A 27894-nucleotide genomic window follows, 5' to 3' on the forward strand; every position below is an offset into this window, starting at 1 on the left:
TTCCTCCTCCTCCTCCTCCAACTGCCCAACTGTGCCCCACGTCCCGCAGGCGCCACCTCAAGGCACCCGTCATGTCCGTCACTCCTCTTCCACGTTTGTCCTGGCATATTACATGCTATTCATTTCCAAAGGCGGGAATAAGAAGCAAAACAAGAAAGACCAACTGCCAGAGTCCCTGGGATCTGACCTAGAGGGGAGGCCGTCAGACCCGGACCACCGCAGCGGCCTCCTAACAGGCGTGCTGGCCACTCGGGCCACCCGGCCTGGCCTCCCCACCTGAGGCTGTCAGACACCTTCTTGGCACGCGGCTCTGTGTGTGCGTTCGCTTGGCGCGATCACCATCATGGGCTCCGGGCTAACCACCGCATGGGGTTCGCATTTCTTAACATGAGGGTTAAGACTTCCCAACTTGGTCCCGGCCTCTCTCCAGTCTATCCCCTCCATCCCTCACTTGCCTTCACTCCCCGTAAATCCCGTGCCCCTTCCATCTGCACTGCAGTGCCAGGGCTCACGGGGACACCTCCCTCTGGGAGCCCTCTCTCCACCGTCTTCTCTGGTGGAAACCTCACTCAGAAAAGCCCCGCCTCTTCTGAGACAGTCTCCCTGACGCCCCGGCTGGAAGGACGCTCAGCCTCTGCAATTCCATGCACTTCGGATTTGTTACAGCCCGCGTCCGCTCTGCAGCACGGCTATCTGTTCCTGTGGCTTCTCACGGCTACGCGACTTTAATTCCTTGAGGACAAAGGCTTCATTCGCCTCTGTGTCCCCAAAAGGCCTTGAGAAAGTAAGTCCCCTTTCATCATGAAATTAAAATGAATCCAAATCCAACACCGTTTTGTAAAGTTAGTCACTTCAGCAACAAACTTAAACCACGTGCGGTTAAGATCTGATGCCATGGAATCTGATCACTGAACAGGCCTCGGGGGCTTTACACCTGCTGCTCCCACACCTGGAACACTCCTCTCCAGACGCTCTAGGTGCCTGGCTCCCCCACCTTCAGCTCAAGTGACACAGCCTCAGAGAGGTTACTCTGATACAGCAATCTCCCTGGTTACTCCATCTCTGGTACCCAGTCACTTCTACCGAAACGTCCTGGAGCCCTTGTAGACTGAGCACAATCGGAAAGCTTAGTTGGTTGTTTATTTTTTAACCTTCCGTCTCCTTAGGCCCTGAGGGCAGGAACTGCACCCGTCTTGTTGCCACTGTACCAGTATGCATCTGGTACACAGAAAGCACCCGACCAGGGAGCGAACGAGAGCATGGATACATGCAAACGTGGGTAACCCCATGACCCTGGATTGGTGTACACCATAACCAGCTACCAAAGTCTCTAAAATACGACAATATACTTACTTGTCCAACCTTCGAAAGTTTAAGTTCTCTTAACGTGTAGTCATGAGCGGCGCTTTCTTTGACGTTCCTAACACGCATGACCCCATATTCTTTTAGAGCACACTCGTCAGGCCAGTATTTGACACATTTACTCTGGAAGGGATCAGAAAAAAGAGTTAATCTCTGTGAACTCTGAAATGAAAAGCCCAAACCAGCGGAAAATAAATGTTCGAGTCCTGCTTAATAACCAAGCTAAAGAAAATGCCCTGTCTGGCATCTGTTAAAGTTTCAAGGAAAGGGAAAAACAAGTTCGAATAAGAAAAAGCAGGTGCTTGGAAAGCGGGGGAGAAAGGGGGAAGAGAAGTCAGCCTTTGCAGAGTCGTCTGGTCTAAGATGCATGTGAAAAGAGGGTCAAGGATTGTTTATTTACCTCTAAGGAACCAAAGACGCAGAGTGAGGGCCTAGCCAGTTTGAGGGTTCTGCCTAGCCACCGCTAAATTCTGGATTCCAGGGATCTGCCTGTCACTCCACAGGGGAGCCAAGCAATCACTCTAGAAATGGATGGGCTGCCCAAAGAGCCACACTGTCTGATTCGCTTCCGTACCCGCGTAGGAGGACTCCGTGCCTTATCTAACCCAAGTGTGAACAGCTCCAGCACCGAAAGGCAGCGATGCGGTTTTGAACCAGCTGCTTTTTCTATATCCAGATCCATCTGATACCTACTACACACGTCACCTTCGCTTAACTGGGTGCCTGGGAACGCCAAGCCTGTAATAGCTGCTGGCTTCAGAGCAGACAAACCGAAAAATATGGCACCAAGTAAATCATTCTTGTTGCAAAGAGGAAGATATGTAGCTCAATGAGAGATGAGTCTGTATGTATTTGGTGATGTGTCCTGGGCAGAGGATGTTTTTGCGTTTTGGTTTTTTCTGGGAGTGGACTTTCCACAACCACCAAGATACCTATTGAAAAACCAAGAGACATCAGCCAGAGAAATTTAGCTTTCATGCTAGGAAGACAAAGAAATTCGGTTATAAAACTATGAATAAGAGAGCAGCTGCAGGCATCCCCAAAGTCAATGATTAATTGAAAGGGGAGGGGGGGGGGGAACATGGCAGAAGGAAGTTGACCAGAAGTATTAACAGACGGTGCAACTTTTTTTGCCTGGCAATGGCTTACATGGTCTTTTATTATTATTCCGAATTCAGCTTTCTCTTCAGTATTCTGTAGATCCAATACCTCTTTGACAGATTTGATACAATTTTTATTATCCCCAAATAAGCACTTTTAATATTAATGGTACTCAGTGCTGTTGCTGGCCAATCAATTCTGTGACTGTTGGCTGCTCAAGAGACTCAACAGAGAACAAAAAATTAAATCATAACTCTGAAAACATTTCAGCTGACTTTGAATTATCAGCAGACTACTGCGGCCCTCCTCCTAGTCTTCCAAACTCTGACACAGACTTTGGCAGACAAATTCTACAATGTGAGAGCTAATGCTTCAGTTTTTAAACTAAAGCCCAGGAATCAAAAGGAATTCAGAGTCTGGGTTTTCTCCTGTGCAATGGTGGGAGGGTGGGAGGGACCTGAGAGAGCAGGTTGTGAGAACCACCTGTGGAGAGAATATGTCCATTATCCTCTCCATCTGGGACTAAAAAGCATATTCGGGAAGCAGGTGCAGACGTGGGGGCGGAGGTGAGGAGAGGGGCAGAGTGATTTAGCCCAGTGTCTGTCTATTCTAGGAGTTTCCGGCAGCTCTTCTTGAAAGGGACGTCAACTAATTCCTCTGAAGTGACACAAGAACCCTTTCTTCATGCCCCCTGGTCCCCTGAGAAGAGGTAGCCTCCTATGAAGCGGACTAAAGGCAGGACAGAGGGCTCAGTTTTCCATTCTATACGTAGGGCAGGTAACAGTCACCTGAAGCAGAAACTAGGAAGACGTTTTACCCTGTCCATTAATTCAAGAACATCTCATGTTACTGCACATAGCTGCTGGAGGAAACCTTTGTTTCACAGGGACCAGATCTAGCCTCAAAGGTTTTCAGAAGTGCTGAAACTAGTTAGCACAATGATGAAAATCTTACAAAATCACACTGCCCTTCAAAACTGATAGGAAAATTACATTAGAGCACTAAGATCCAAATCACCCATCTGTCTTAGGTTTAACTTGCAGATGACTGCTATATTCCATGAAAATTTTATGCAAACCATTTAAAGTGTAACTACAAAAGAACTTTGACTAGAACACAAAAACACAGAACTTTTCCAACTTAAAAACCCACATGGATGGGCTCACTTCGGGATAACGCACAGAGCTGTTACTCAGTGAGATCTGTCTGCTTCTCTGTAGGTGTGGGATGTTACAATTTTTAAAAACCGGAAAGGTCACAAAAAGTGTAGGGAGAGGAGTACTTGGCATAGACAGCTGGGGAGGGGGGTGTACACGGGGACAAACACTCTGGGGGCAGTTTGGCAGAAGTTATTAGAATTTACAACATGCATACCCTATGACCTAACATTTCTTTTTCTTGACATCTACCCTAGAGAAACATCTGCCACATGCACACATACACAAGCAAGAATAAGATTATTCACTTCAGCACTGCTTGTTAAGAGCAAAAACTGAAACACTTAAATGCTCAACACATAATGGTGAAATAAATTACGGTATATCCTTACCATGGAAAATCATGCAATTACTAAAAAGAAAGAGGCCAATATGTACTAACAGTAGATATTCAACCATTCACTTCGGTGGGGCCCAAAATGCACAACAAAATTCATGTATGAAAATACTTTTACATACGGTATTTTTCAGAAATTAGTACTATAGACTTCATTAGGCACCTACAGGTACATAAATACACGCATATACGTAAATGTTGGTATGTTATGTCTATAGTAATGCCTCCCATACACGTATGTATGTAAACGCCAAGAAGACAGCATGGAAGAATACACATTGCACCGGTCACAGGGATTTCAAATGGGTGGCCAAGGGATGGTGACAAAGGCAACTTTAACCATAACGATAATGTGTTTGGATATTTACATAAATATATGCTTGAATAATTCTAAATAATTTACAAAATTTTTTAATGTTTATTTATTTTGAGAGAGAGAGAGACAGACAGAGTGCGAGTGGAGGAGGGACAGAGAGAGGGAGACACAGAATCCGAAGCAGGCTCTAGGCTCTGAGCTGTCAGCACAGAGACCAACGCAGGGCTCGAACTCACAAACCATGAGACCATGACCTGAGCTACAAAGTTGGACACTTAACCAAATGAGTCACCCAGGCACCCCTTCAAATAATTTTTAGATGTCTACAAGTCATGATAAGTATGATTTATATGACCAGTGAAATCACTACTTGTTAGTACTCCAATCCTTTGAAGGTACTAGATGGGGCTTTTCACATTCCCTTCCGGACTTCTGCTCCTGGATACAATAAAGTAACAGGGATTGGATTTACCCTTCCACCTCAGACAACTAAAAAACAGGAAAAATGAAAAGACATATATAATAGAATTAGTAAGAAGGACATTAAAACAGTTATTACAAATATACTCCATATGTCCAAAAGGTGTAAGTTAAAAAGAGAGATATAGACGGCATTAAAAACGAAAACAGGGGCACCTAGGTGGCTCAGTCAGTTAAGCGTCCAACTTTGGCTTAGGTCATGATCTCACAGCTCATCAGTTCAAGCCCCACGTCGGGCTCTGTGGGCCCATCCACAGAGCTGGACGGGCCACGTCCAGCTCAGAGCCTGGAACCTGCTTCAGATCCTGTGTCTCCCTCTCTCTCTCTGCCCCTTCCTTGCTCGCACTGTCTCTCTCTCTTTCTCAAAATAAACAAACATTAAATCAAAAACAATCTTGAAACGAAAACAAAAACAAATGGGTGGTGGGCACTAAGGAGAGTACTTGTTAGGACGAGAGCACTGGGTGTTATACGTAAGTGACGAATCACTAAATCCTACTCCTGACATCATTATTAAACTGTATGTTAACTAACTTGGATTCAAATGAAATTTAAAAATTAAAATAATAATAAGAGATTTTTACATATAAAAAAAACCCAAAACAATAAAACTTACAGAGATGATAAAGATAATATCTGATGAAAGATGAAAAGAGAACACAATGAATAGTCCTAACAGCAGATGATACACCACAGAAGGAAAAAAATCAACCTGAGGACATACAGCAAAACAAACCGTCCAAAATGAAACGGGGGGGGGGGGGGCAGGTTTCTTGAAACACCATCTGCCAGAAGTCATTCACCGTGTTTTGCAGGGGGTAGACAGCTGAGCAAAATGAGCAAAGTCTCCATGAGCCGCAGGATAACGTCAAGCAACCTAATATACGTGTAACTGGTGTCCCATGTTTGAAGAAATAAGAAACATTTCCAAATTTGAAGAAAACTATAAAGCCCATAGATCCAAGAAGCTCCATGAACCCCAAGCAGAAGGAACATAAAGAAAATTACACCAAAGCCTGTTGTAATCACATTTCTTCTACTCTCTTTCCTCCAGAGGGTCAGAGTAAGCCTAATTTGTTTATTCAATTGTTAACATGGTCAACCTGACATGTCTGATACTTCACAGTTCATCAGAAGAGCGTGGAGTGTACCTTTCCTCTCTCCACTTCTTTCGTCGTCATGACAATCACTCGCGAGTTTTCTTGAAACACCATCCGCCAGAAGTCATTCACCGTGTTTTGCAGGCAGCCTTGTGTGGCAATGTAACTCTTTTTGGGCTTTGAATTGTTGCATTTGGTTTCAAACTCAGGCTAGAAATTTAGGAAGAAATTCCTTTAATCACTGGAAAGTTGCTTTCAGGTCACAAGAAATACAAAACACAAAAGATGGCTAGCAATGCCTGGTCAGAAAACATGGCAGAAAGCAAAGATTACCATGATAATATTTGCATTGATGTAATCTGAAACAGGCTCATTGGGATCACCATCATGGAGGACAACTCTGGTATGATCGACTGGAAGAAAAAGAGACCACAGTCAAAAAGCACTCATTCCTCTTCAGGACATGTCATTTCAAAATAGTTAATCCTCAACCTCGTCCAAGTTTTACTCACTTAATGATAAAACCACATAAAAAATTAAATCCTAGGGGCGCCTGGGTGGCGCAGTCGGTTAAGCGTCCGACTTCAGCCAGGTCACGATCTCGCGGTCCGGGAGTTCGAGCCCCGCGTCAGGCTCTGGGCTGATGGCTCAGAGCCTGGAGCCTGTTTCCGATTCTGTGTCTCCCTCTCTCTCTGCCCCTCCCCCGTTCATGCTCTGTCTCTCTCCGTCCCAAAAATAAATAAAAAACGTTGAAAAAAATTAAAAAAAAAAAAATTAAATCCTAAATGAGCACAACAATGATCCAAACACCACATGATGCCTCATAATGCGGTCTTTAAGAAGAACAAAGTAGCAACAGCAATTCCTTGGTCTTGATTATGTGCTGTGGATATACAGGATATTACCACTGGGAGAAGCTAAAGGGTACGTGGGAGCCCTCCGTATATTTTTATAACTTCTTGTGTCTAAAAATATTTCAAAACAAAAAGTTTTTTTTAAAACCAAAGGAAGAGTAAGTATAGATAAATGACATGATGTCTGAGATTTGCTTAACATAATATGGGGGGAGAGGAGGAGCGGAGCAGAGTATAAATAAAACAGGACGAGGTATGAGTTGACAACGCTGGGAGCTGGGCAGCGGGTATGTGTGGTTCTTTATACTGTTCTGTCTACTTCTGAATATGTTTGAAACTTTCCATAATAAAATTGGTGGCTTTTTTTTTTTTTAATGAAGCACACTGAACTACAACATCTAGCAGATAAGATTTTGATAGCGTCAGCTGACCAAATTCTGTACAAAAGTACATTATTGGGGGGCACCTGGGTGGCTCGGTCGGTTAACCGTCTGACTTCGGCTCAGGTCATGATCTCACGGTTCGTGGGTTCGAGCCCCGCTTCAGGCTCTGTGCTGACAGCTCAGAGCCCGGAGCCTGCTTGGGATTCTGTGTCTCCCTCTCTCTCTGCCCCTCCCCTGCTTGTACTCTGTCTCTCTCTCAAAAATAAAATAAAAAAATAAATAAAAATAAAAAAGTACCTTAGTGGTATAGAAATCTGAGCACTCTACCTAAGCAACTTATCTTATAATGGGAATTAGTGATATAGTTGTATGTCTTACACTCCCCATCTCTAAAGAAATAAGACGTTGATCAAGAGGAAGCATCTGACTGGGACCTTTAAGAGAGGAAAAGGCAACGATACTCTCTTCACATAACTGCAGATGATTGTTCCTGTTGCCTTTTCCTACATCCCTGCATCTCACTAATGAGTTCCATTAGGCCTCCTGAGCAGAAAGGAAAACTTAGACATAAACAGGATGAGGCTGCCCCAAGGTCATCAGGACCATGCTGCGGCTCAGACTGATTCTCTGCAAATTCCTATTGCCTTTTCTCACTATTATGAATGGCTGCATTTTCTCCCATCCTCATCTACACACATTTCAAATAACCGTTTGGATGTGATGGACATATGTATCATGTATGCGTCCATATGTACGCAGAGAGAGCAAGACTGTCTCTCTCTCTCTCTCTCTCTCTCTCTCTCTCTCTCTCTCTCTCACACACACACACACACACACACACACACACACACACGACAGATTTACGATACCTGACATAATGGCTTGGACCCAATGAGACATGAGAGCAATGCTCACCAAATTGGCTCATGCATCCCAATAAACTTTGTGAAGTTTCTGAACACCGAAATATATACACATGTATATACAAACATGCCCTATTTTTAAGTTTGGTAAATACATTATGCATGCACTGCCATCAATCTGTATGTCAGATTTAAATTTTTCTTTCTTTCTTTTTTTAGACACAGGATATAAATCAAGAGAAGTTCTAAATGTTCCTTCCCTTCACCCCAGCGGGCCGCCTTGCACAGCCCGCTCTGGCGATCCCTCCAAGAGCGTGGCGCTCAGAGCAGAGACTGTGAGGGCTCCTGTGCCAGTTCTCCCGTTGGGATCTTGCTAAAATGGTCTAGAAAACCGGGAGAATAAGAACACCCGCTTTGTGCACATGTGGTGTAATTAAGTGACACAGGTGCAGAGTCCGGTACAGAGCAGCCCTCAGGACACGCGAGCTACAACAGCCGTTTAGTGCCATCTCTAGGGTCCTCGCCACAGGCCTCCATCCTTCCTCTCGTTCCCTGTGGCTCAACTTTGGCTCTACCAGGCAGCATCTGGGTAATTAAGTGCTTTACGAATCCCTTAGGGTCCTCTTCGGAGCAAAGTAGAATGTACCTGTATCTCCGGTAACTCGAGCTCAGAGGATCAGGGAGCAGAGCAGTTCGGGCCCTTGGGAGGAGGCTGCCTGTTCCCCAGAAGAGGGAACGGAGGCCCAGACAGAGGCGTGTCTTCCCAAGATGCACGGGCTGAGCAGCGCAGTGCAAGGACACAAGTCTGGGACCTCTGAGGGTCATGGTGTGGCCTGCCCCTGGGGGATGGCAAGCCCTGAGATACTCACTTTTATTTTTTTTAATTAAACATTTAAAAAAAATTTTTTTTAATGTTCATTCATTTTTGAGAGATGGAGAGAGACAGACCGTGAGTGGTGGAGGGGCAGAGAGAGAGGGAGACACAGGATCCGAAGCAGGCTCCAGGCTCTGAGCTGTCAGCACGGAGCCCGACGTGGGGCTCGAACCCATGAACCCTGAGATCATGACCTGAGCTGAAGTCAGATGCTTAACTGAGACACCCAAGCACTCCAATTTAATTTTTTTTAATGTTAATTTTTAAGAGAGAGACAGACCACAAGTGGCGGAGGGCAGACAGAGAGGGAGACACAGAATCCCAAGCAGGCTCCGGGGTCTGAATTGTCAGCACAGAGCCCAATGCAGGGCTTGAACTCACAATCCATGAGATCACGACCTGAGCCGAAGTCGGACAACTTAACCGACTGAGCCACCCAGGCTCCCCTGAGATTCTCATTCTTAGGCAGACAAAATTAATTAACAAAAGGAAATGACACATTCAAGACCGCCTGGTGGCCATTTTACCCAGCACGAGCATCACAGGAACTCAGTGAATGACATCATCCTTTCCCACCGCATTTGATGATTTTGGAAACTGCTCACAATCGAAAAAGACTAAGGCCTCGGCTCTGCTAAGAAGACACGGAGCCCCTGGGAAAAGTTACAGGGACGCCGAGGAATCCAACTCTCCAAGAGTGACTATTACTGGACAGAATATTAAATACTTACAGGGTAGGATGTTTTTATATCTATTTTTGTTCTTATTTTCTTGTCTCTGACCCTCTTTTCTGCTGTAGAGAAGTTTGCACTCCTGTTGCTGTAGTGTCTGGAGAGGAAAAAAAGTAAATATTATTACATGTCGAAAGCTTTAAAAAAAAAAAAAAAATCCTGGCTCAGCATTTCTGCTTTAGGAACGTTATCCTTGGAAATGTTCAGAGTTGCATACAACAGCTACAGAAATGCTCATCTTAACGCCATGTCAACAATGTCAAGAACAATTTCCAAGAAGAAAGGACGGCCTGGACAGCACTACCATTAATTCACACAAACGGGTGTTCTGCGACCATTAAAAAAAAACGTTCTTGGGGCGCCTGGGTGGCTCAGTCGGTTAAGAGTCCGACTTCAGCTCAGGTCATGATCTCACGGTTCATGGGTTCGAGCCCCGTGTCGGCCTCTGTGGTTCGAGCCCCATGTTGGCCTCTGTGCTGGAGCCTGCTTCAGATTCTGTGTCTCCCTCTCTCTCTGCCCCTCCCCTGCTCGTGCTCGGTCTCTTTCAGTCTCTCAAAAATAAATAAATGTTAAAAAAAAATTTTTTTTTTGGGGGCGCCTGGGTGGCGCAGTCGGTTAAGCGTCCGACTTCAGCCAGGTCGCGATCTCGCAGTCCGGGAGTTCGAGCCCCGCGTCAGGCTCTGGGCTGATGGCTTGGAGCCTGGAGCCTGTTTCCAATTCTGTGTCTCCCTCTCTCTCTGCCCCTCCCCCATTCATGCTCTGTCTCTCTCTGTCCCAAAAATAAATAAACGTTGAAAAAAAAAAAATTAAAAAAAAAAAAATTTTTTTTTAAATGTTCTTGGAGAATTTTTAATGCCTTGAAAAGATGATCAGAGTAAACATTAAGTGAAAAGAAGGTCAAACTTCCAAAACAGTGTATTACATAAGCCATATGTCTGCATTAGCCTATGTATATGAGAAATGGCAAAAGAATATATACCAAAAAAGTAATGGGAGTGGTTTTTTTTCAGGGTACTAGAATTATGAAGCCTTTTCTTCATTTTTTTAAACTTTGGTTTTGTTGTTTTTTTTTTTTTTTTTTTGCCTTAAGTTTTTAGTGGATAAATATTTATTAGGACAGAAACCTTTTAAATTTTTAACTTTTTAAAAAATGTTTATTTATTTTTGAGAGAGAGAGAGAGAGAGAGAGAGAGACTGAGCACAAGTGGTGGAGGAGCAGAGCGAGAGGGAGACACAGAATCCAAAGCAAGCTCTAGGCTCTGAGCTGTTAGCATAGAGCCCAATGCAGGGTTCGAACTCACAAGCTGTGAGATCATAACTTAAGCCAAAGTCAGATGCTCAACCGACTGAGCCACTCAGGCATGCCAGGAAAGAAACCTTTTATTATTTTTTTTAATGTTTATTTATTTTTGAGAGACAGAGAGAGAGGACATAGGTCGGGGAGAGGCAGAGAGAGAGGGAGACAAAATGTGAAGCAGGCTCCAGGCTCTGAGCTGTCAGTACAGAGCCCAACACAGGGCTTGAACTCATGAGCTGTGAGATCATGACCCAAGCCTAGGTCAGACACTTAACCGACTGAGTCACCCGGGCACCCCTAAGAAACCTTTTAAAATAACAATTATTAGGAATGAAAGTTGGGGCGCCTGGCTGGCTCAATCACAAGAACGTGTGACTCTTGATCTTGGGTTGTGGGTTCGAGCTTCACATTTGATGTAGAGATTACTGAAAAACATAAACAAACTTAAACAAAAAAGACTGAGAGACAATGAGCATTGGTGTAGAGCATATAAATAATGGCTGTGATCATGCTCTTCTTGACTTTATGATCTGCTGCCTACTTTTACCATCGTTTAATTCAGAGCAAGCCACATACTACCTCTCAAATTCGGATACAGTAGGAGTGGTACTGGGTACCACTGGATCACGGGCATGCAAGCTTTGCTCCTCCTATCCCAGAAACCCTATGCCCCAGGCAGGCAGCGTGAGTCTGCTTGTGTCTACACAAACACCCACTCCCTACGTTTTCCCCAGCCAGGGAGTAAGGAAGGGAATGTCAGGCTCTTAGAGCAAGTGGTCAGGAGGGACTCCCCTTCAGGGAAAGGAGGTGGGGAACGCGATCTGAGAGAGCCACAGAGGGGCTAGCCCCAGCAGAAGAGGGCTTGTGGGGAAGCGAGAAGGACCAGCTGCAGAAACAGACATGAAGGTGCACAAGCCAGGCAGAAGCATGTTCAAGGGGTTAAGGTTTTATTTTCAAAATTACAAGAAGTACCTCTTTGAAGGACCATTAGTTTCTAAAAAGTCTAATTTGTAAGCAGAATTCACAAATGGGCAAATCAAGGGGCACCTGGTGGGCTGAGCATCTGACTTTGGCTCAGGTCATGATCTTACGGTTCATGAGTTTGAGCCCCACGTCGGTCTCTGTGCTGACAGCTCAGAGCCCGGAGCCTGCTTCAGATTCCGTGTCTCCCTCTGTCTCCCTGCCCCTCTCCCCCTCGTGCTCTCTCTCTCTCCCTCTCTCAAAAATAAATAAACATTTAAAAAAATGGCAAATCAAGAAAGTGGAAGGGACACTGAATAAAGAGAAGAAAATACATGTGTGCTATACATGTATATATAAATTCCAAAATGGTTAGCCCATCGAGGTTTCTATAAGGAGCAACAGTCAATATTGCATAGCACAGTGGCCCGCTAGATTTCCATTTTATTTATCTGAATTTCACAGACAGGTATCAAAGTCGAGATTTTAAATTGCTATTTGGCTCTCAGTTTGAAAATGCAATAATTGGCCTTGACACACAGCTCATAACAAAAGTCGGTCCCCGGCTGAAACCCAGGCAGGACTAAACTACAATGTACACAGACCTCGGATGATGAGACAGTCATTCCAATTCTTAAAAGGAGCTCGGATTAAGTAATTAAGGCCATTTGCCTTCTGCGAGCTGGCATTTCCTCTGAACTGTGAGCCAGTCTTACCGAGCAACACTGCTGTGTTAGGAGAAGAAGGTTCAGTCTTGATTTTCAGACATTAAGGTGAGGTTCAAAAAGAAGCCCAAACTCTACAAGCTGACTCAAGCACTTAAAAGCCAAACAAGTGAAGAGAAACAACATCAACAAAAGCTACAAGGTGGGGGTGGCTAGGAAATAATAAGCTGCTTGATTCAAAACAAACCTGACAGTGACGCGTTCAAGTGCTCACTTACGAAACACACCTCGCATGAGGCTTTGCTGGCGGAGGCACAGGCCTGAGCTGTCTCTATAAAAGGCAAATTTCACCCAGACCCTCCCTTGCTCAGGCTCCAGCGTCTACCCCGGCCTGCAACCGAGTTCCAGCTTTTCAGAACTCACGCTCCTCCTCTTCTCTGCCTCTGACCTCAGCCAGTCTGTCTATGCCTCAGCTTCCTCGAGTGTAAGGTGGGGAAAATCCTAACTACCTACCCCACAGGGTCAGTGTAAGAGTTAAGGGAGATTACTACAAAAGGTGCAAAAACACGGCACATTGGTTGGACCATCTATTCAGGTCAGCCAGGGGCTCCCCCAACCCTGTATCAAGTTACCAATCGCCTCTTTCATGCGGATTTGGGGTCTGAACAGCACGCAGGCTGAGACAGGCCTCTGGGCCCCAGGGTCTTCCAGAACGGACAAGCCCCAGAGCGCCTGCGTCCCCGGCACAGTCGGTGCTAACTGGCAGCGGCTGGCAGTTGTCACAAATTAGTAATGACCAACTGTGTGTCTCTCCCCCCAGCTCCCTCCTTAGTGCCCATTAGCCCATTCTCATCTGCGCCTGGGGCCCAAGTTGTCTGAACACATTTCGTTTTCCACAATGGAAGGCTGCCCTCCACCCAGAGTGAGGCTGAAAATAAAAAGAAGGGCGACTTTCCCTGCTCTGCCTGCAGAGGCTCCCCAACTGCACCCGAGACAATCAGCTGCCACCTGCTATGGGGTGCTTCCTCCCCAGCGCCAGGCCGATGGCCGGAAGAAGCAGAAGACTATCCAGCGAGCCGGCCCCTGCACGTCACAACCCTTCCATGGTTTATCTTCCACAACCTCCTCCCCAGCAGTCCCGGTGGCACACGAAAAAAGCTGCGAACGACCTGTCAGGCTAAATGTCACAGTGTCTCCAGCCCCATTCTCCACTGGGCAGTGGCAGGGATGCTAATGATAATGACAGGCAGAAGAAGGGACAACGTAAAGCTGGGATGCAGGCTGCAAGATCCCATTTTCCCAAGTAACACCACAAAGAATTTGGATCAAATGACGAACCCTCAAAATGGGCCAGAAGTTAGTTACCATCGCCTGATTGCATGAGTCAGAACAGATCTAGAGCCAAAGGGATTGTATCAGATTTTAAGTCTTAAAAAGCACCAAGAGAAGCCAATTCCCTGATCCACACTGCATATTTACAAGTGCCCAGGGCTGGTGCACCTGGCTGGCTCAGACAGTGGAACATGCAACTCTTGATCTCAGGGTTGTGAGTTCGAGCTCCACATGGAGTGTAGAGATGACTTAAAAATAAAATCTTAAAAAAAAAAAAAAAAACAACAACGAAGAAGAAGTGCCCAGGAGCATGACCAACTGTGGATGGGACAAGTGCTCACGTGCAGAACCATCCCCTGACATTTATGACCAGGGAACACTCCTGCTTCCCACCCCCGGGGCCCCTCCCAGCCTAAATGCCAGGGGCAGCGTCCCCAGTCACTATAATGACCGAATGGGACCCCCACAAGGCTTCAAAAGCCCTGATTGAAAGCCACTGGACCTGGCTCTTGACCAGAATGTCAGGAATCCAAACAGAGGAGCAGGTTCAAGGAGAGACAGACAGGCAGGAAACACACTGGCAGAACCACGCATCCCCAGGTACCACGACAATGACAAGGGCCCAGTGACCATTCTGCCTGCACTGTTCCGGGCAACGGGGACAAATCACAAAAGTAACACCAGCAACCATCAAGGCCAGAGCAAACCACAATTACCTTGCCTTTAAAAACAGAACTACAAGGGCGTATATAATGCATGGGGTAAGGGAAGGGTGGAGATAGAGAAACAAGACTGGCAAAACGTTTGCAAGTGTCAAGGGTGCGGGTAGGGGAAGAGAAGGTCCATCATACTATCTTCTCTACTTTGGGGTATTCAAAAGCTTCGATAACAGAAGGTTTTTCATGAACAAAATAAAAGCTAGAAGTGTAAAAGCTCCTACTGGCTCTGCCCCCACCCCACTCTTGGCTGCAGCCTCCCGAAGGACAGAGAGGGAGCGGAGCAAGACTGCCAGGCAGGTGGGCTCCTGGCCCTGACGCCGTGAATGATTATTAGGACAGCGGTAACCACCTGGGCAGGATCCGAAACCAGGCCTGCTACCCGGTCTGAATGACCCTCTGTGTTCCTCTGGCATCTGTCCTGTGTGCAGAGGACGCTGCAATTTCTCATCCCGTCCCCCCCGCTGCAAGCTCTGCAGTGTCGCCAGGCGCCACGGGCGGGTGAAAGCCCCCCGCATCCTGATACCACGCCGCACAGCCTGTCGCCGTTTCCCTGCTGTGGGATTTGGGCAGCCTGTCCTGAACGAGTCCTCAGCACCACCCAGGCACGAAGGGGCAGCTGCAGACTCTCAGCGCCAGAGAAGGTCCCAACTGACGGATAAGCACTTACGAAGGTGACGGACAAAATCAACCCAAGACCTGGTTCCCCTCCCGGTGCCTGCCGTAAGCCCAGACGCCCCCGTCCTCCCAGAAGGTGGAGAGCAAGTAGGAAAATGAATTAAAAGGCATGGTGCCTCGGGGGAGAACAGGTTCTGACACACAAAACTGCAGCAAGCAGTACAAGACAAATCTATAATTAAGTGTGGAATTAATTATGTGGTGTGCAGTCTAGGGAGTGAGATCCATGAAAACTAACCGAAGCAGGTTTCTGGGAGGAGCTAAGGCCTGAAGCAGGTGAAGGATTTAGACAGGTCCAAGGAGGAAAGGAAGCCATCCCAACAAGTTAGGGAAGGCAAGCAACGTGGCTAAGAGGCGAGAGTTCTTCAGGGTGAAGGAGACCGGTCGATGAGTCTAGAAGCTGTGTGCCAAGAAGTGGAGGCAAATGGGGTTAGATGTGGAGAGTCAGAAAAATGATGGCGGGCCTTGAAAACCAGGCAGAAGAATCTTCAACAGCTGAGTGACAAGGTTCTGACACACGAAGTTCACACCACAGCCAACCATCTGCCTCGTGGGGACAAGTTTCTCACTTCTTTTTGGGCTTTAGTTTCTTGGTCAAAATGAAAATGCTGTGTCTCACCTAGGAAACAGGGAGCCACTGATGGTTTCTGAGCAGAAGAGAGACAGGAGAAATGCTGAGTGCAGATTCACCTGAAGGGTAAACGGAGGGTGAGAGGCAGAGGGAAAAAGAACAGTTCGTGTCTCTTGGGGTAACGAGAGCCTGTACCTCTTGGTGTCAGACGAAACTCCTGTCTCCACGAATGCCTCCCTGGGCGGCCCTGAGCAGGTGCCCCGACTTCTCAGCATGCCCACGGGTTACTCCACCTACCCCACAGGCCTGGGGATGCAATGAGATGACTTCCCTAGCCCCAAATGCGGCACCAAGTAGACAACAGACGCGTTTCCCTCCGCCCTCTAAGAGCAGAAAGACATTAGGAAAGAAGAATCAACAGCACTTGGTGAATGGCAGGGTATGGCAGAAATGGGACAAAGAGGAATTGAGAGAGGCTCTGAGGATTCCAGCCCACGGCGCCCAAGGATAAATAGCATGAGTGCCAGACACGGGGCAGTAAAGGGGGCGGGAGGGGGTATTTGGTTTAAAGGGGAAAATAATAGGCTCCTGTCTTGAATGCTCAAATTTGAAGAGACAGAACTGTGAAGAAATATGGAAGGCATCATTTAAAAGGCAAAACCAGAGCTCAGAAGCAAGATAAACTTAGGGGGAACCAGGATAGGATAAGAACGGATGTGCTCCCCAACGAAGAGCGAACCTCAAGCAAGACGAGCGGAGGGCCCCGACCACGTTGTGGAGAACCGCTGGAGTTAGCCAGTCAGAAGAGGAAAAGAGGAAAAGAGAAGAGAAAAGGCAGCGGCCAGCAAGAGGCACAGGAAGAGGAAGAAGGAATAAACCAGGCGTGTGCTGCTGCAGGCCAGAGAAACCAAGGAAAGAACACTGTGGGAATGAGGAGCTGAACGGTGGTCTCAAAAGCAGCACACGGAAGAAAGAGGCTAGAGCAAAGACTACTCGTGTCACAGTAAGAAAGCCACTGGGGCCTTCCGCCTGTTGGCTCAGTGATGGTGGAAGCAGTCACGGTCGGAGGTTAAAGGAGGCAGGAGCTCAGAAGAAATGGCCACAGTGCAGGCCCACCTGGTGAAGAAGACAGGAGACGACGGCAGACGCAGGGAGAAGCAAGGGTGGTTGGGGGCCAAAGGGAAAGGTGACACAGAGACGCGAAAGTGCCCGAAAGCACCTTCGGCTCTTACTCTCTGTAAAGACGTCAAGCAGCTCTGGCAAACTGAAATGACTCTAAAAAGGAAAACCTGACACTGGAGGGGCAAAGAACAGAACAGAGAGAGATGCTGGAAGAGAAGCAGTCCAAAGGAAACAAAGGAACTTCTCCAGGACGGAACGTTTCGCTTGCCGAATGAAACCTCCAACCGCTGCAAAGCTCTGCCCACGGGAAGGCAGCAGCTCTTCTATTCAAGCAACTGGGAGCTTTGGGACCTACGTGGAAAATCCCGGCTGCGGCGCGGGCCTGCGGCCTGGAGCACTTGCAGCCCAGGGCTGGAGCCCTACTCGGGGGCTGTGGTGAAGCGTGGTGGGGCTTGGCCACCAAGGGGAAGAGTTCTGCTAGAGATCGCCAGCAAGAATTATTATTCTAGACACAGCTTTGGGGTCCTGTTAAAGTCTTGTTTCCATAAAAGCCTAACCATCTCGAAGCAGAATTTACAGCTCCCCTGAGCAGGATGTAATCACTTGAAAGAAATCGAACCGGCCTGTGGGTTTGAAGGCAGGCATTAGCTCCTCCTGGAGACACGTCAGATGGCCCAGTGGCCGAGGGTCCAGGACATCTGTGTAGCTGTCAAGGAAGTGACTGCGCTGCCCGTGCGAATGGAAAACAGCTTCAGACCACGACAGAGAGAGGCTTGCGTAATAGGAGGAGGATGGGCTTTAAAAACAAAAATCAAATTGCTAAGGCAGACAGGCTTTAAAGTGCTGGGAAAAAATAACCCCAGTGAATATGATGTTGCGTGGGGTTTGTATGGGTGTGTGTTGTGGGGTGTGTGTGTGTGTGTGTGTGTGTGTGTGTGTGTAAGTCAGAAACAGGAGATTCAAAGCTAAAATTTTTCTGAAATTCATCACTGCCACCCTGAATTAGACCCTATTGCGCAAGTGTGTATAGATGGGTCTCGAAGACCGAAATGTGCATTCACAACCCTCAAGCAGGGCCTCCACCTGAAAACTGCAGGGTAGTAAAGAGGAACATCTCCAAGCAAAGCCAGGGACATTCCTCCATACTTTTTAAGCATCAGAAAGCCATTCCCTATTGAATATATGCAAAGCATCTAAACCTAATACCACTTTCTCTCCCTCTCCTTCTTCCCCTCTCTTTCTCACTCTTCCCCCCACCCCGCCCTCGTGTCTCTTCCTTTCTCCCTCCCCCCCCCTTCCCCCTTCCCTCTCTCTGTCTCCCTCTCTCCCTCTCTCTCCTGAAAACAACTTGTATTCAATACTCAGCCCAAATACATCCTTTCTGTCTATGGTGTGCCAGGCTCCCCTGGAGTCTCTACCAGGACTACAGGAAACCAGGCAGGACTACCTGTCTTTGTGGGGCCCACGGACTGCTTTGGGTTCTTCTCTTAGATAATATGCACACAGCACACCTAAAATAGCAGGATCAAAGTGTATCTCTTTATTTGATCACCTTCAGTTGCATCTGAGCAAAACCTCTCTTTATTCTGACAGACCTAGTAACGCCATCTGCTTCTGCGAATTCACAGAACAAGAGACAAACGTGAAAACAACGGCCACACGGAGTGCCCATGAACTCCAAGGAGAGCAGGTAGTGTTAGTGCACCTGTAACAAGAACCCATCCAGGCACGGGCACGGGGATCCAGGAAGGTTTCCCTGAGAAAATGATCCTGAGGCTGGGAACTGAGGAGTGTTAGTAAGGTGAAGTGAAAAAGGAACGTTCTAGGACAATCCCACCCATAACACCATGTGAATAATCGCACCGCCATCAGATGTCTACCAGTTCGAATTTTAACAAGTCCAGAATGAAAGTTGATCACCTGCCCTCAAACCCATTCCTCCCAGCCTCCCCGTCTAGGTAAACCATGACTCTATCCTGCCAACTGCTCGAGCCAAAAACCTTCACCACATCCTTTCCTCAGCTCTGCCTTAACCACACGATGCGTTGACTCTACTTTCAAAATATCTCGAGAACCCAACCACCTCCACGGCTGCTACCCTGAACCAAGCCACTGCCATTTACCTGCTCTGGCTCCTGTGACGTGCCTCTCTGCGGGTCTCCCTGCCTCTATGTCCCCCTTGCAGAAAGCCTCCCATGCGGCAGCCAGCAAGATCACATCCCTCCTGTGCTTAGAACCCTCCTCAGACTCTGTCACCAAGTAAAAGCCAATGCTGCTACACGGACCCGTGGGCCCACGGACCCCGTGTCATCTCGCTCCTCTGTGTCACTCCACCCACATTCCCCTTCGGCCTGCTCCTCTCCGACAGTACTGTTTGCTGATGGTGCAACGTGCACGCACACTCCACGTTCCCACTTCAGGGCCTTTGCGCCGTTGTCCTCTCTGCCTGGAATGCTCTTCCTGAGGTTATCTGTCTGGCCCGCTCCCTTATGTCCTTCAACTCTCTGCTCGAGTACCACTGCATCAGAGAGACCTGAGTAAAATGGTAACGACCCCATCAGCACGCCCTTCCTTTCTGGCCCTACTTTATTTTCTCTATAGCACGTATCACCCTCTCCCGCAACAAACATTCACTCGTTTCTTTGTTTTACTGTGTCTCCCCGTTGGCCATAAAGCTCCATAAGGATAATGACTTTTATTTGTTTCCTGCTGCATCCCCAGACCCTAGAACAGAACCCGGCCTGGAGTCTGTGCTTAATAACTACTTGGCGAATGAAGAAAATGAATACATCATGCCACCACCAGCGTCTCCTGTTTGGGGGAAATATTTTCAGGACGTCTGCCCGACTCCCGACAACACTCATCTCTAACAACTGCTTTCCCCTCCAGACACAGTTGTTCCAAGTGATCATGTCCTTGGTACTCTCCTCAGACCAAGATGGATGGCATCTGAGCCCATGAGAATCCTAGACTTTGTACGAAGTTGCTGGTTTCAATGTCTGCAAGGGGCCAGAAGGAAGGTTTGTAAGTCAGGAAGCAGAGGAATCTGCTCAAGGAAAAGAAGGATGGAAGCAGGTGTGTGGAGAGCAGGCAGACTGGACACAGAGAGGCAGCAAGACGGAGGAGGGAGAAAGGAGAGAGTGGAGGCCAAAGGACTGCCAACAGCAAGATTTCCATCCACCACTTGGGTCCCGCAGTCAGATGCAGCGTCAAGGTGCAGCCCAGTGTCCCCTGGGCAGCCCGGGCCTAGAGGACTCCAAAGAGAAGAACAGGCTGAGAGAGCGTGCAAATACTCTATCAATGCGGCCGTGCGATACGTACCTCGCCGAGATGTTCAGGGCTGAGCTCAGGTTTCGGGTAACGCACAGCGCAGGCACAAAATCATAAGATCATAACCTGCCTTTTCATTTACGTAGCGAGTGTCTCACTTCAGAACCTTACTTCATCCCAGCAAAGCTAGAACTATCCTCCTCCTCACATTCATAAGGAGAGACACGCAAGAGACGTAAGATGTTTGCACAGATCAAGAATGGGAAGCCTCTAGGAAAAAGTCAGACTTGGGGTCACAGTGTCTTCATCCTACAACACATCCTAGAAGAAGACCAACAACCCGAATTCATTTCAGAGGCCAAGGAGAGAAGAATTGAGCAGCTTCCCAAGAGACTTTGTATTTAAGATGCGTCAAACGCGGAAGTAACTCGTAAGTGTCTTCTGGGGGAACGTACCCGAAAGGACACACGGAACTTTACGGGCCGCAACAAGACACAGCTGTCATTCAGAGCTCTGGTTCACCGTAGAGACCATCAGAGTCCTTGGTAAGAAGGAACTGATCCCAAATTATCACCTCCCGGGAAACAACTGAAGTACAAGTGCCAAGAGAATAATGCCTTGCTGTCGGGATCCAACTTCAGTTTCAGAGGGTTTAGATTGTAATGAGTCTCTGCTTCCACATATCTAGTTGGTTTCTATAATGGTTTGGTTCTGTTCTGAGCTGTATTCCCCAGGCCCCAACCTTAAAGGGCAATTTGGGGGGGGGGGGGGGCCTGGGTAGCTCAGTTGGTTAAACATCTGACTCTTGGTTACGGCGCAGGTCATGATCTCACGGGTGGTGAGATCAAGCCCTGTGTCGGGCTCTGTGCTGAAAGTTCGAAGCCTGCTTGGGACTCTTTCGCTCCCTCTCTCTGCTTCTCCCCTGCTCATGCTCTCTCTCAAAATAAATGAACTTAAAAAACAACAAAGGGTGTTTTTTAAAATTAACTGGATTTGAGAAGCAGATACCTAAGAGACCCAGAAAGCAGGTCACCAGCTGTTTAGGTCTGGTTTCAGCTGTCATCAGATGAAACGTTAGTCCTGTGCTCTGATTTAGCGAATGACAATTTATGAGATCAGCGTGACCTCTATGGAGAACAGACATGGTATTGTTTTTTTCCATTTTTCCCAAAAGCCGGTTCACCGGCTTTGTTGTTAATAATGTATAAAAGATTACCTGAATCTGAGATGTCACAGCGAAACTATCAGGTCAGCATTTAGAAGCAACCTTCTTTTTCCAAGGCCAGGAAAGTCACACTAGGAGCTATTCTAAGGTCACATCTTGACCCCACCGACAGGATCATGAGCAACACCCCTGATGCCACAAGCTTCCCGGGAAGGTCTGACTTTGTTTCCCTAAGCACTGCCTAAGTGACATTAGTGTTCAAGAACTCACCAGGCAATAGACACCCACCTCACTGCTGTCACTTTTTTTAAAGTTCATAGCCACTGTGAAGGAAAAGTGGTGTGGACGAATGATCGCCTCAGCTACCATTTTAAGAGATTGTGTAACGGAGTGCCTGGGTGGCTCGGTCGGTTGAACGTCTGACTCTTGATTTTGGCTCAGGTCATGATCCCAGGGTCGTGAGACAAGCCCCATGTCGGGCTCTGCATTGAGTGTGGAGCCTGCATGAGATTCTCTCTCTCCCCCTTTACCCCTCTCCCCAGCTTGCTCTCTGAATGAATGAACGAATGAATGAATGAATGAATAAAATGTAAAATGAACAAGGATATAGATTAAAAAAACAGCTCACGACCGGGGTGCCTGGTGGCTCAGTCAGTTAAGCGTCCGACTTTTGGTTTCAGCTCAAGTCATGATCTCATGGTTTGTGGGTTAGAGCCCCACACTGGCCTCGGCGCTGAGCACAGAGCCTGCTTAAGATTCTCTCTCTCTCTCTCTCTCTCTCTCTCTCTCTCTCTCTCTCCCCCTCCCTCTGCTCCCTCCTCTGCTTGCACACGCGCTCATTCTCTTTCAAATTAAAAAATTAAAAAAAAAAAACAAAACCTTAAACCCTTTTTAAAGGATCTAAGATTTAAAAAAAAAAAAAAAAAGAATTCCATAGAACTACTCTACAATCCAGCAATTGCACCATGAGGTATTTACCCAAAGGACACAAAAATACAGATTCAAAGGGGTACATGCACCCTAATGTTTATAGCAGCATTATCAACAATAGCTAAACTATGGAGACAGCCCCAAATGTCCATCGACTGATGAATGGATAAAGAAGATGTGGGGGGTGTGTGTGTGTAGATATATGTGTACACACAAACACACACACACACACACACACACACACACACACACACACACACTGGAATATTACTCAGCCATCGAAAAGAATGAAATCTTGCCATCTGCAACAACGTGGATGGAACTAGAGTGTATTATGCTAAGTGAAATAAGTCAGTCAGAGAAAGATAGATATCATATGGTTTCACTCATATGCGGAACTTAGGAAACAAAACAGATGAACGTATGGGGGAGGGGAGAGGGAAAAAAACCACAAGAGACTTAACGATAGAGAACAAACTGAGGGTTGATGGAGGGAGGTGGGCAGGAGATGGGCTAGATGGGTGATGGGTACCAAGGAGGGCACTTGTGATGAGTAGTGGGTGTGTTGTATTTAAGTGAAGAATCACTGAATTCTGCTGAAACCAATATTGTGCTGTATATTAACTAAAATATAAATTTTAAAAAATTCCATAGATACCAAAGTATTTACAAATAAAATAACACGGTATCAAGGGGTGCCTGGGTGGCTCAGTTGGTTAAGCATCCGACTTCGGCTCAGGTCATGATCTCGTGGTTTGTGAGTTCAAGCCCCGCATCGGGATCTGTGCTGACAGCTCAGAGCCTGGAGCCTGTTTCAGATTCTGTGTCTCCCTCTCTCTCTCTGACCCTCCCCCGTTCATGCTCTGTCTCTCTCTGTCTCAAAAATAAATAAACGTTTAAAAAATAAAAAAAATAAAAAAATAACACGGTATCAGGGATAACTGGCAACGTTGATAATGATGCACGGGGGTTCTTTATACACATCTATTTTATATAGTACATTCAAAAAAATATTTTTAAGTTTTATTTATTTAAGTAATCTCTACACCCAATGTGGGTTTCAAACTCACAACCCCGAGATGAAGCGTCACATGCTCTTCGGACTGAGCCAGCCGGGCGCCCCTCAACATTTTTTCTTAATCAAGTAGGAAAAAGCACTTCTCAGTTCAAACAAACTGCATGTGTGTGCACATGTGTACGCATGACAATCAGGAAAACGTGAGCAGTGACTGATATCCACAATGTTAAGGCGTTACTGTTAATAATTTTAAGCGTGAGCATGGTACTCTAGTTATGATCTTTTGAAATGAAATAGTTACAGATGAAAAAACACCTGGGATTTGCTTCAAGATAAGCCAAGGCAGGGGGAGGCAGCGGGGAGGAGTTAAAAAAAAGACCAGGGGCGCCTGGGTGGCGCAGTCGGTTGAGCGTCCGACTTCAGCCAGGTCACGATCTTGCGGTCCGTGAGTTCGAGCCCCGCGTCAGGCTCTGGGCTGATGGCTCGGAGCCTGGAGCCTGTTTCCAATTCTGTGTCTCCCTCTCTCTCTGCCCCTCCCCCGTTCATGCTCTGTCTCTCTCTGTCCCAAAAATAAAAAAAAAAAATAAAAAACGTTGAAAAAAAGACTGGCCACAGGGCACCCGGGCAGCTCAGTTGGTTAAGTGTCTGACTCCTGATCTCAGCTCAGGTCTTGGTCTCGGGGTCGTGAATTCAAGCCCCATTGTTGGGCTCCACACCGGGCATGGAGTCTACTTTAAAAAAAAAAGACTGGCCACATATCAACAACTGTCAATGCTGGGTGACAGACATATTGCTGTGATTATACTCTGCCCTCTGCTCTTGGACAGATCTGAAATTTTGCATAATAAAAACTTTGGAAAAATAGGTTTGCCATTCCAATTTCTGTACTCATCCCGCCTATCTCATGAGGCTTTATAAAGACTACATGAAATGAATGAAAACAAGTGAATGGAATTAAATGACCAGAAATACTGCTCTTTATTTTCGCCGCTGGTGGGACACAGGGAAGAAAGCAGTGGGCTTGAGATTTAAAAATTCTGACTGATTGGGGCACCTGGGTGGCTCAGTCAGTTAAGTGTCTGACTTGAGCTCAAGTCACAATCTCACAGTTCGTGAGTTCAAGCCCCATGTCGGGCTCTGTGCCGACAGCTTGGAGCCTGAAGCCCGCTTCGGATTCTCTGTCTCCCCCTCTCTCTCTCTCTCTCTGCTCTGTCCACACTTGTGCTCCCTCTCTCAAAAATAAATAACGAACATTAAAAAAAAATTCTGGGGGCATCTGGGTGGCTCAGTCGGTTAAGCGTCTGACTTTGTCTCAGATCACGACCTCATAGTTCATGATTACAAGCCAAGCGTCAGGCTCTACGCTGACAGCCCAGAGCCTGGAGCCTGTTTCAAATTCTGTGTCTCCCTCTCTCTCTTCCCCTCTCCTGCTTGCTCTCTTTCTCTCAAAAATAAACAAACATTTAAAAACACTGTTTTTTAATCTGACTCATTATGCTGATCATCAGTTTCTCAGTGATGCCCTTCATCACTGTCTTCCCTCTGTTAACTAGAAGCTCCCTTTTTCTTTTTTAACGTTTTTATGTATCTCGGAGAGAACGCTAGTGGGGGAGGGGCAGAGAGAGAGGGAGACAGAGGATCTGAAGCAGGCTCTGTGCCAAGAGCAGCCAGCCCGAGGTGAGGCTCGAACTCAAGAACCACGAGATCATGACCTGAGCCGAAGTCGGATGCTCAACTGACTGAGCCATCCAGGTGCCCCTCAACTAGAAGCTCCTTAAAGACAGAAACCCTGTCCATCTTGTTCGACATAGTGTCCTGGGCAATAAGTCCAATGCCTGGTATGAAAAAATAAAGCTGAGTTCAAGTTCCTGTTCAGCAATGTGGAGGGGGGAATGTGACTGTTCTATTCTGCACCCAACCTCAGCGCTGCGGTGCAATCGGTATTTGTGGTATGGTGCTGGATGGTTTACTTAACCTCCCCAAGCCTCAGGCTCCTCCTCTGTAAAATGGAAATAAAGTCTATCTCAATAAGCTGATCTGACCTGTAGCCACTTCATGTGGCCATTCATTTGTTCCACATTTATTGATTCTAAAAGTCCTACAGAAAGTAAGTAATAGTCCATCATTCCCATAAACAGAATAGTAATAATAAAGTGACATAACATTAGATAAATGTAAATACCCATTCAACAATTATTTATGGAGTTTCTACTGTGTTCTAGGCACTGTGCCACATGCTAGGGGTAACTATGAAAGTAAGTATGGTATGATCCTTGTTTTTGAGGAAGTTTTCAATCAAATGGGTGAGAGGAGAGAGAACACGATCACAATGTGAATTGGTAAGTGACATACCAGAGTAAAACAGGAACATAGCACATTCCCTCTGGGGACATTCTCCTACCCAAGTTGGTTTCAGGAAAGAAATCAGTTCACTTCCCAAAGTTATAAACGTCAACTCCCAAATTAAAACCACCATGAGGTATTTCACTTTCACTTATTCACTGCAATAAGGCTATAGATTCTCTCTAAAGAAGCCAGCCAATGCTGGAAATCTTCCAAAGGAATTAGATCCTTTTGTTTTTCTGGGTTTTTGCCAGCAGTCCAAACCAAAAGAGCCAAATGGAGCTATTGGCTCATCCATTTAATATTAACTGCCAACTCCCTTCTCCCAGAACACAATGCCCTTCTATTTCAGAGAAGCCCCCTCAGCAACTTGTTCCCTGTCAATCAATGGCTGAATGAAGAAAGAGCACAGATTCAAGTCTTTCAGATCCAATTCCAAATACAGGGCCAACTTCTCTCTCATTAAAAATAGGATTTAATAACTCATGCAAAAAAAAAAAATTTTTTTAAATAACTTACCTCAAATTCTTCCCAAAAGCCTTGTTTGACTTTATCTGTGGTCTCAGCTAATTTGCTTAGTTCTCGAACCCGGCTTTCTATTTCAGCAGCATTGATGCGTGTTGTGTTGAGGGGCTAATCAAATTCAGCAGTTGGTGTGAAATGAATAAAGTATTATTAAAAAAAAAAAAAGTGTTAATACAAAAAAAAAAAAGAGTTCCATCTTGATATTTGTAAGGCAAGGACAGGAAATTCAAAGGATACAGTAATTCACAACAGAAGTTTTCAAATACAGTTTCACTTTTCTGTTTTGTCAGAAAATGTATCTTTCTTCAATCCCCACACACACTTTACTCTGCTGATATAAATTCAAACTTATTTTTCTTCATAAATCGATCCCAACATTATTTGGGGAGATGATATAATTTGCCACTAGGTGCTAAGAGGGAACTCTGAAGTAGCAGTAACTCCAAAGGGAGTAAGTGTAATCACCGTAAGTAAACCAAAGGGAGGCCTAGAACGAACACTTGGTAAAAGCTTGCCTTAGAAACTCCATAAAGCCTTTTAGAGATACACATGGAGATATCATGGAAATGACATAATACCTGGAATTCGTTTCCAAATACCCCCGGGGAAGAGCAGTGGAGTGTGGTAACAATGAAACAAGATTTTTAAGTTGATCACAATTGAAGCTGGGTGATGGGTGTATGGAGGTCATTGATATTATTCTACTTCTGTATATTTAGAATATTCTGTATCAGGATTTTCTAAACTCCGTAAGGAGATGAAGCTTTAGCTTTCTAATATTCTCACCTGCTTGAGTTGTAGCACTGTGCCCAATGTTTCCACCATGGGGTTCTTCTTGTAATGCTCCACGAGATCTGTCAAAGAGTCAAACCGTTCTCCTCCACCAACATCATATTTCAGTTCCTTTCAAGACCAAAAAAAAGAAAAAAATCCTATTACCTTTATGTTAAATTATTATTTTTCCCAGCTGAAGTACAGAGACTGACTCTCCCCCAAAGAAAAAATGGCTGTCGTAGTACAAAGGAGAGAAAGCAAGGATGATGGAACAGGAAAGGCCGACTCAATGGGAAAGAGCTCACCGTGGGGTGTGAGAGCTAAGTAAGTATCCCTCAGCACCAGGGGCACAAAAGTCTCCCCTTCATACGTTAACTAAGTAGGTTAAAGAAAGCAGCATTATTTACTATTTACTTACACTCTAGGCTAAGCAACCATACGGCAGGCTGCTGAAGAGAGGTAAATAACAATTTCTCTCTGAAATGCAACAAACTCCAAGGCTGGCTAGGCAGCACTGAAGCCCCAACACCCATGTCTCTATTTTCCTCTTCTAATGAAATTTTAAAAGGGAAATTATAAACAGAGACCAGGAAATTTTCTCTGACAAAAAGATCAGAATAGGCGACTTCAGGGAAACAACAGGAAAACAGTTAAACTCAGAAAATGCAAAACCCTAAAAATTAAATATGAAGATGTTTGGGTATGATCTTTTATTTAAAAATAAAACTGCGGTGGGGAGGAGGAGAAGCACTTTCAGAATGACAAAGGACAGACCTCTGAAAATCCATTCTTCCATAAAAGCAACAAAAATACTGGTAAAAACTGTCACCGACTTCTTCAGAACTCTGAAAATTAACCAAGGACTTGCACCAGTCCAAGGAACATTTATTTGAGAAAAATGATTGAATCT

General features: G+C 46.2%; 1 protein-coding gene across 2 annotated transcripts in view; it reads right to left on the reverse strand.

The window, feature by feature from the left end:
- Positions 1-27894, reverse strand: part of PTPN11 (protein tyrosine phosphatase non-receptor type 11) — an 81212-nt gene that overhangs the window by 21827 nt on the left and 31491 nt on the right. For both annotated transcript variants that reach the window (XM_030335921.1, XM_030335920.1), the window contains exons 5-10: positions 26997-27113; positions 26205-26318; positions 9619-9715; positions 6247-6326; positions 5965-6123; positions 1354-1485 (exon numbers count right to left, since the gene is read on the reverse strand). In XM_030335921.1, the coding sequence (XP_030191781.1) occupies positions 1354-1485; positions 5965-6123; positions 6247-6326; positions 9619-9715; positions 26205-26318; positions 26997-27113 (699 nt within the window). The remainder of the gene's footprint in view (positions 1-1353; positions 1486-5964; positions 6124-6246; positions 6327-9618; positions 9716-26204; positions 26319-26996; positions 27114-27894) is intronic.

The sequence above is a fragment of the Lynx canadensis genome, chromosome D3 (genome assembly GCF_007474595.2).
Source record: "Lynx canadensis isolate LIC74 chromosome D3, mLynCan4.pri.v2, whole genome shotgun sequence".
Taxonomy (NCBI): Eukaryota; Metazoa; Chordata; class Mammalia; order Carnivora; family Felidae; genus Lynx; species Lynx canadensis.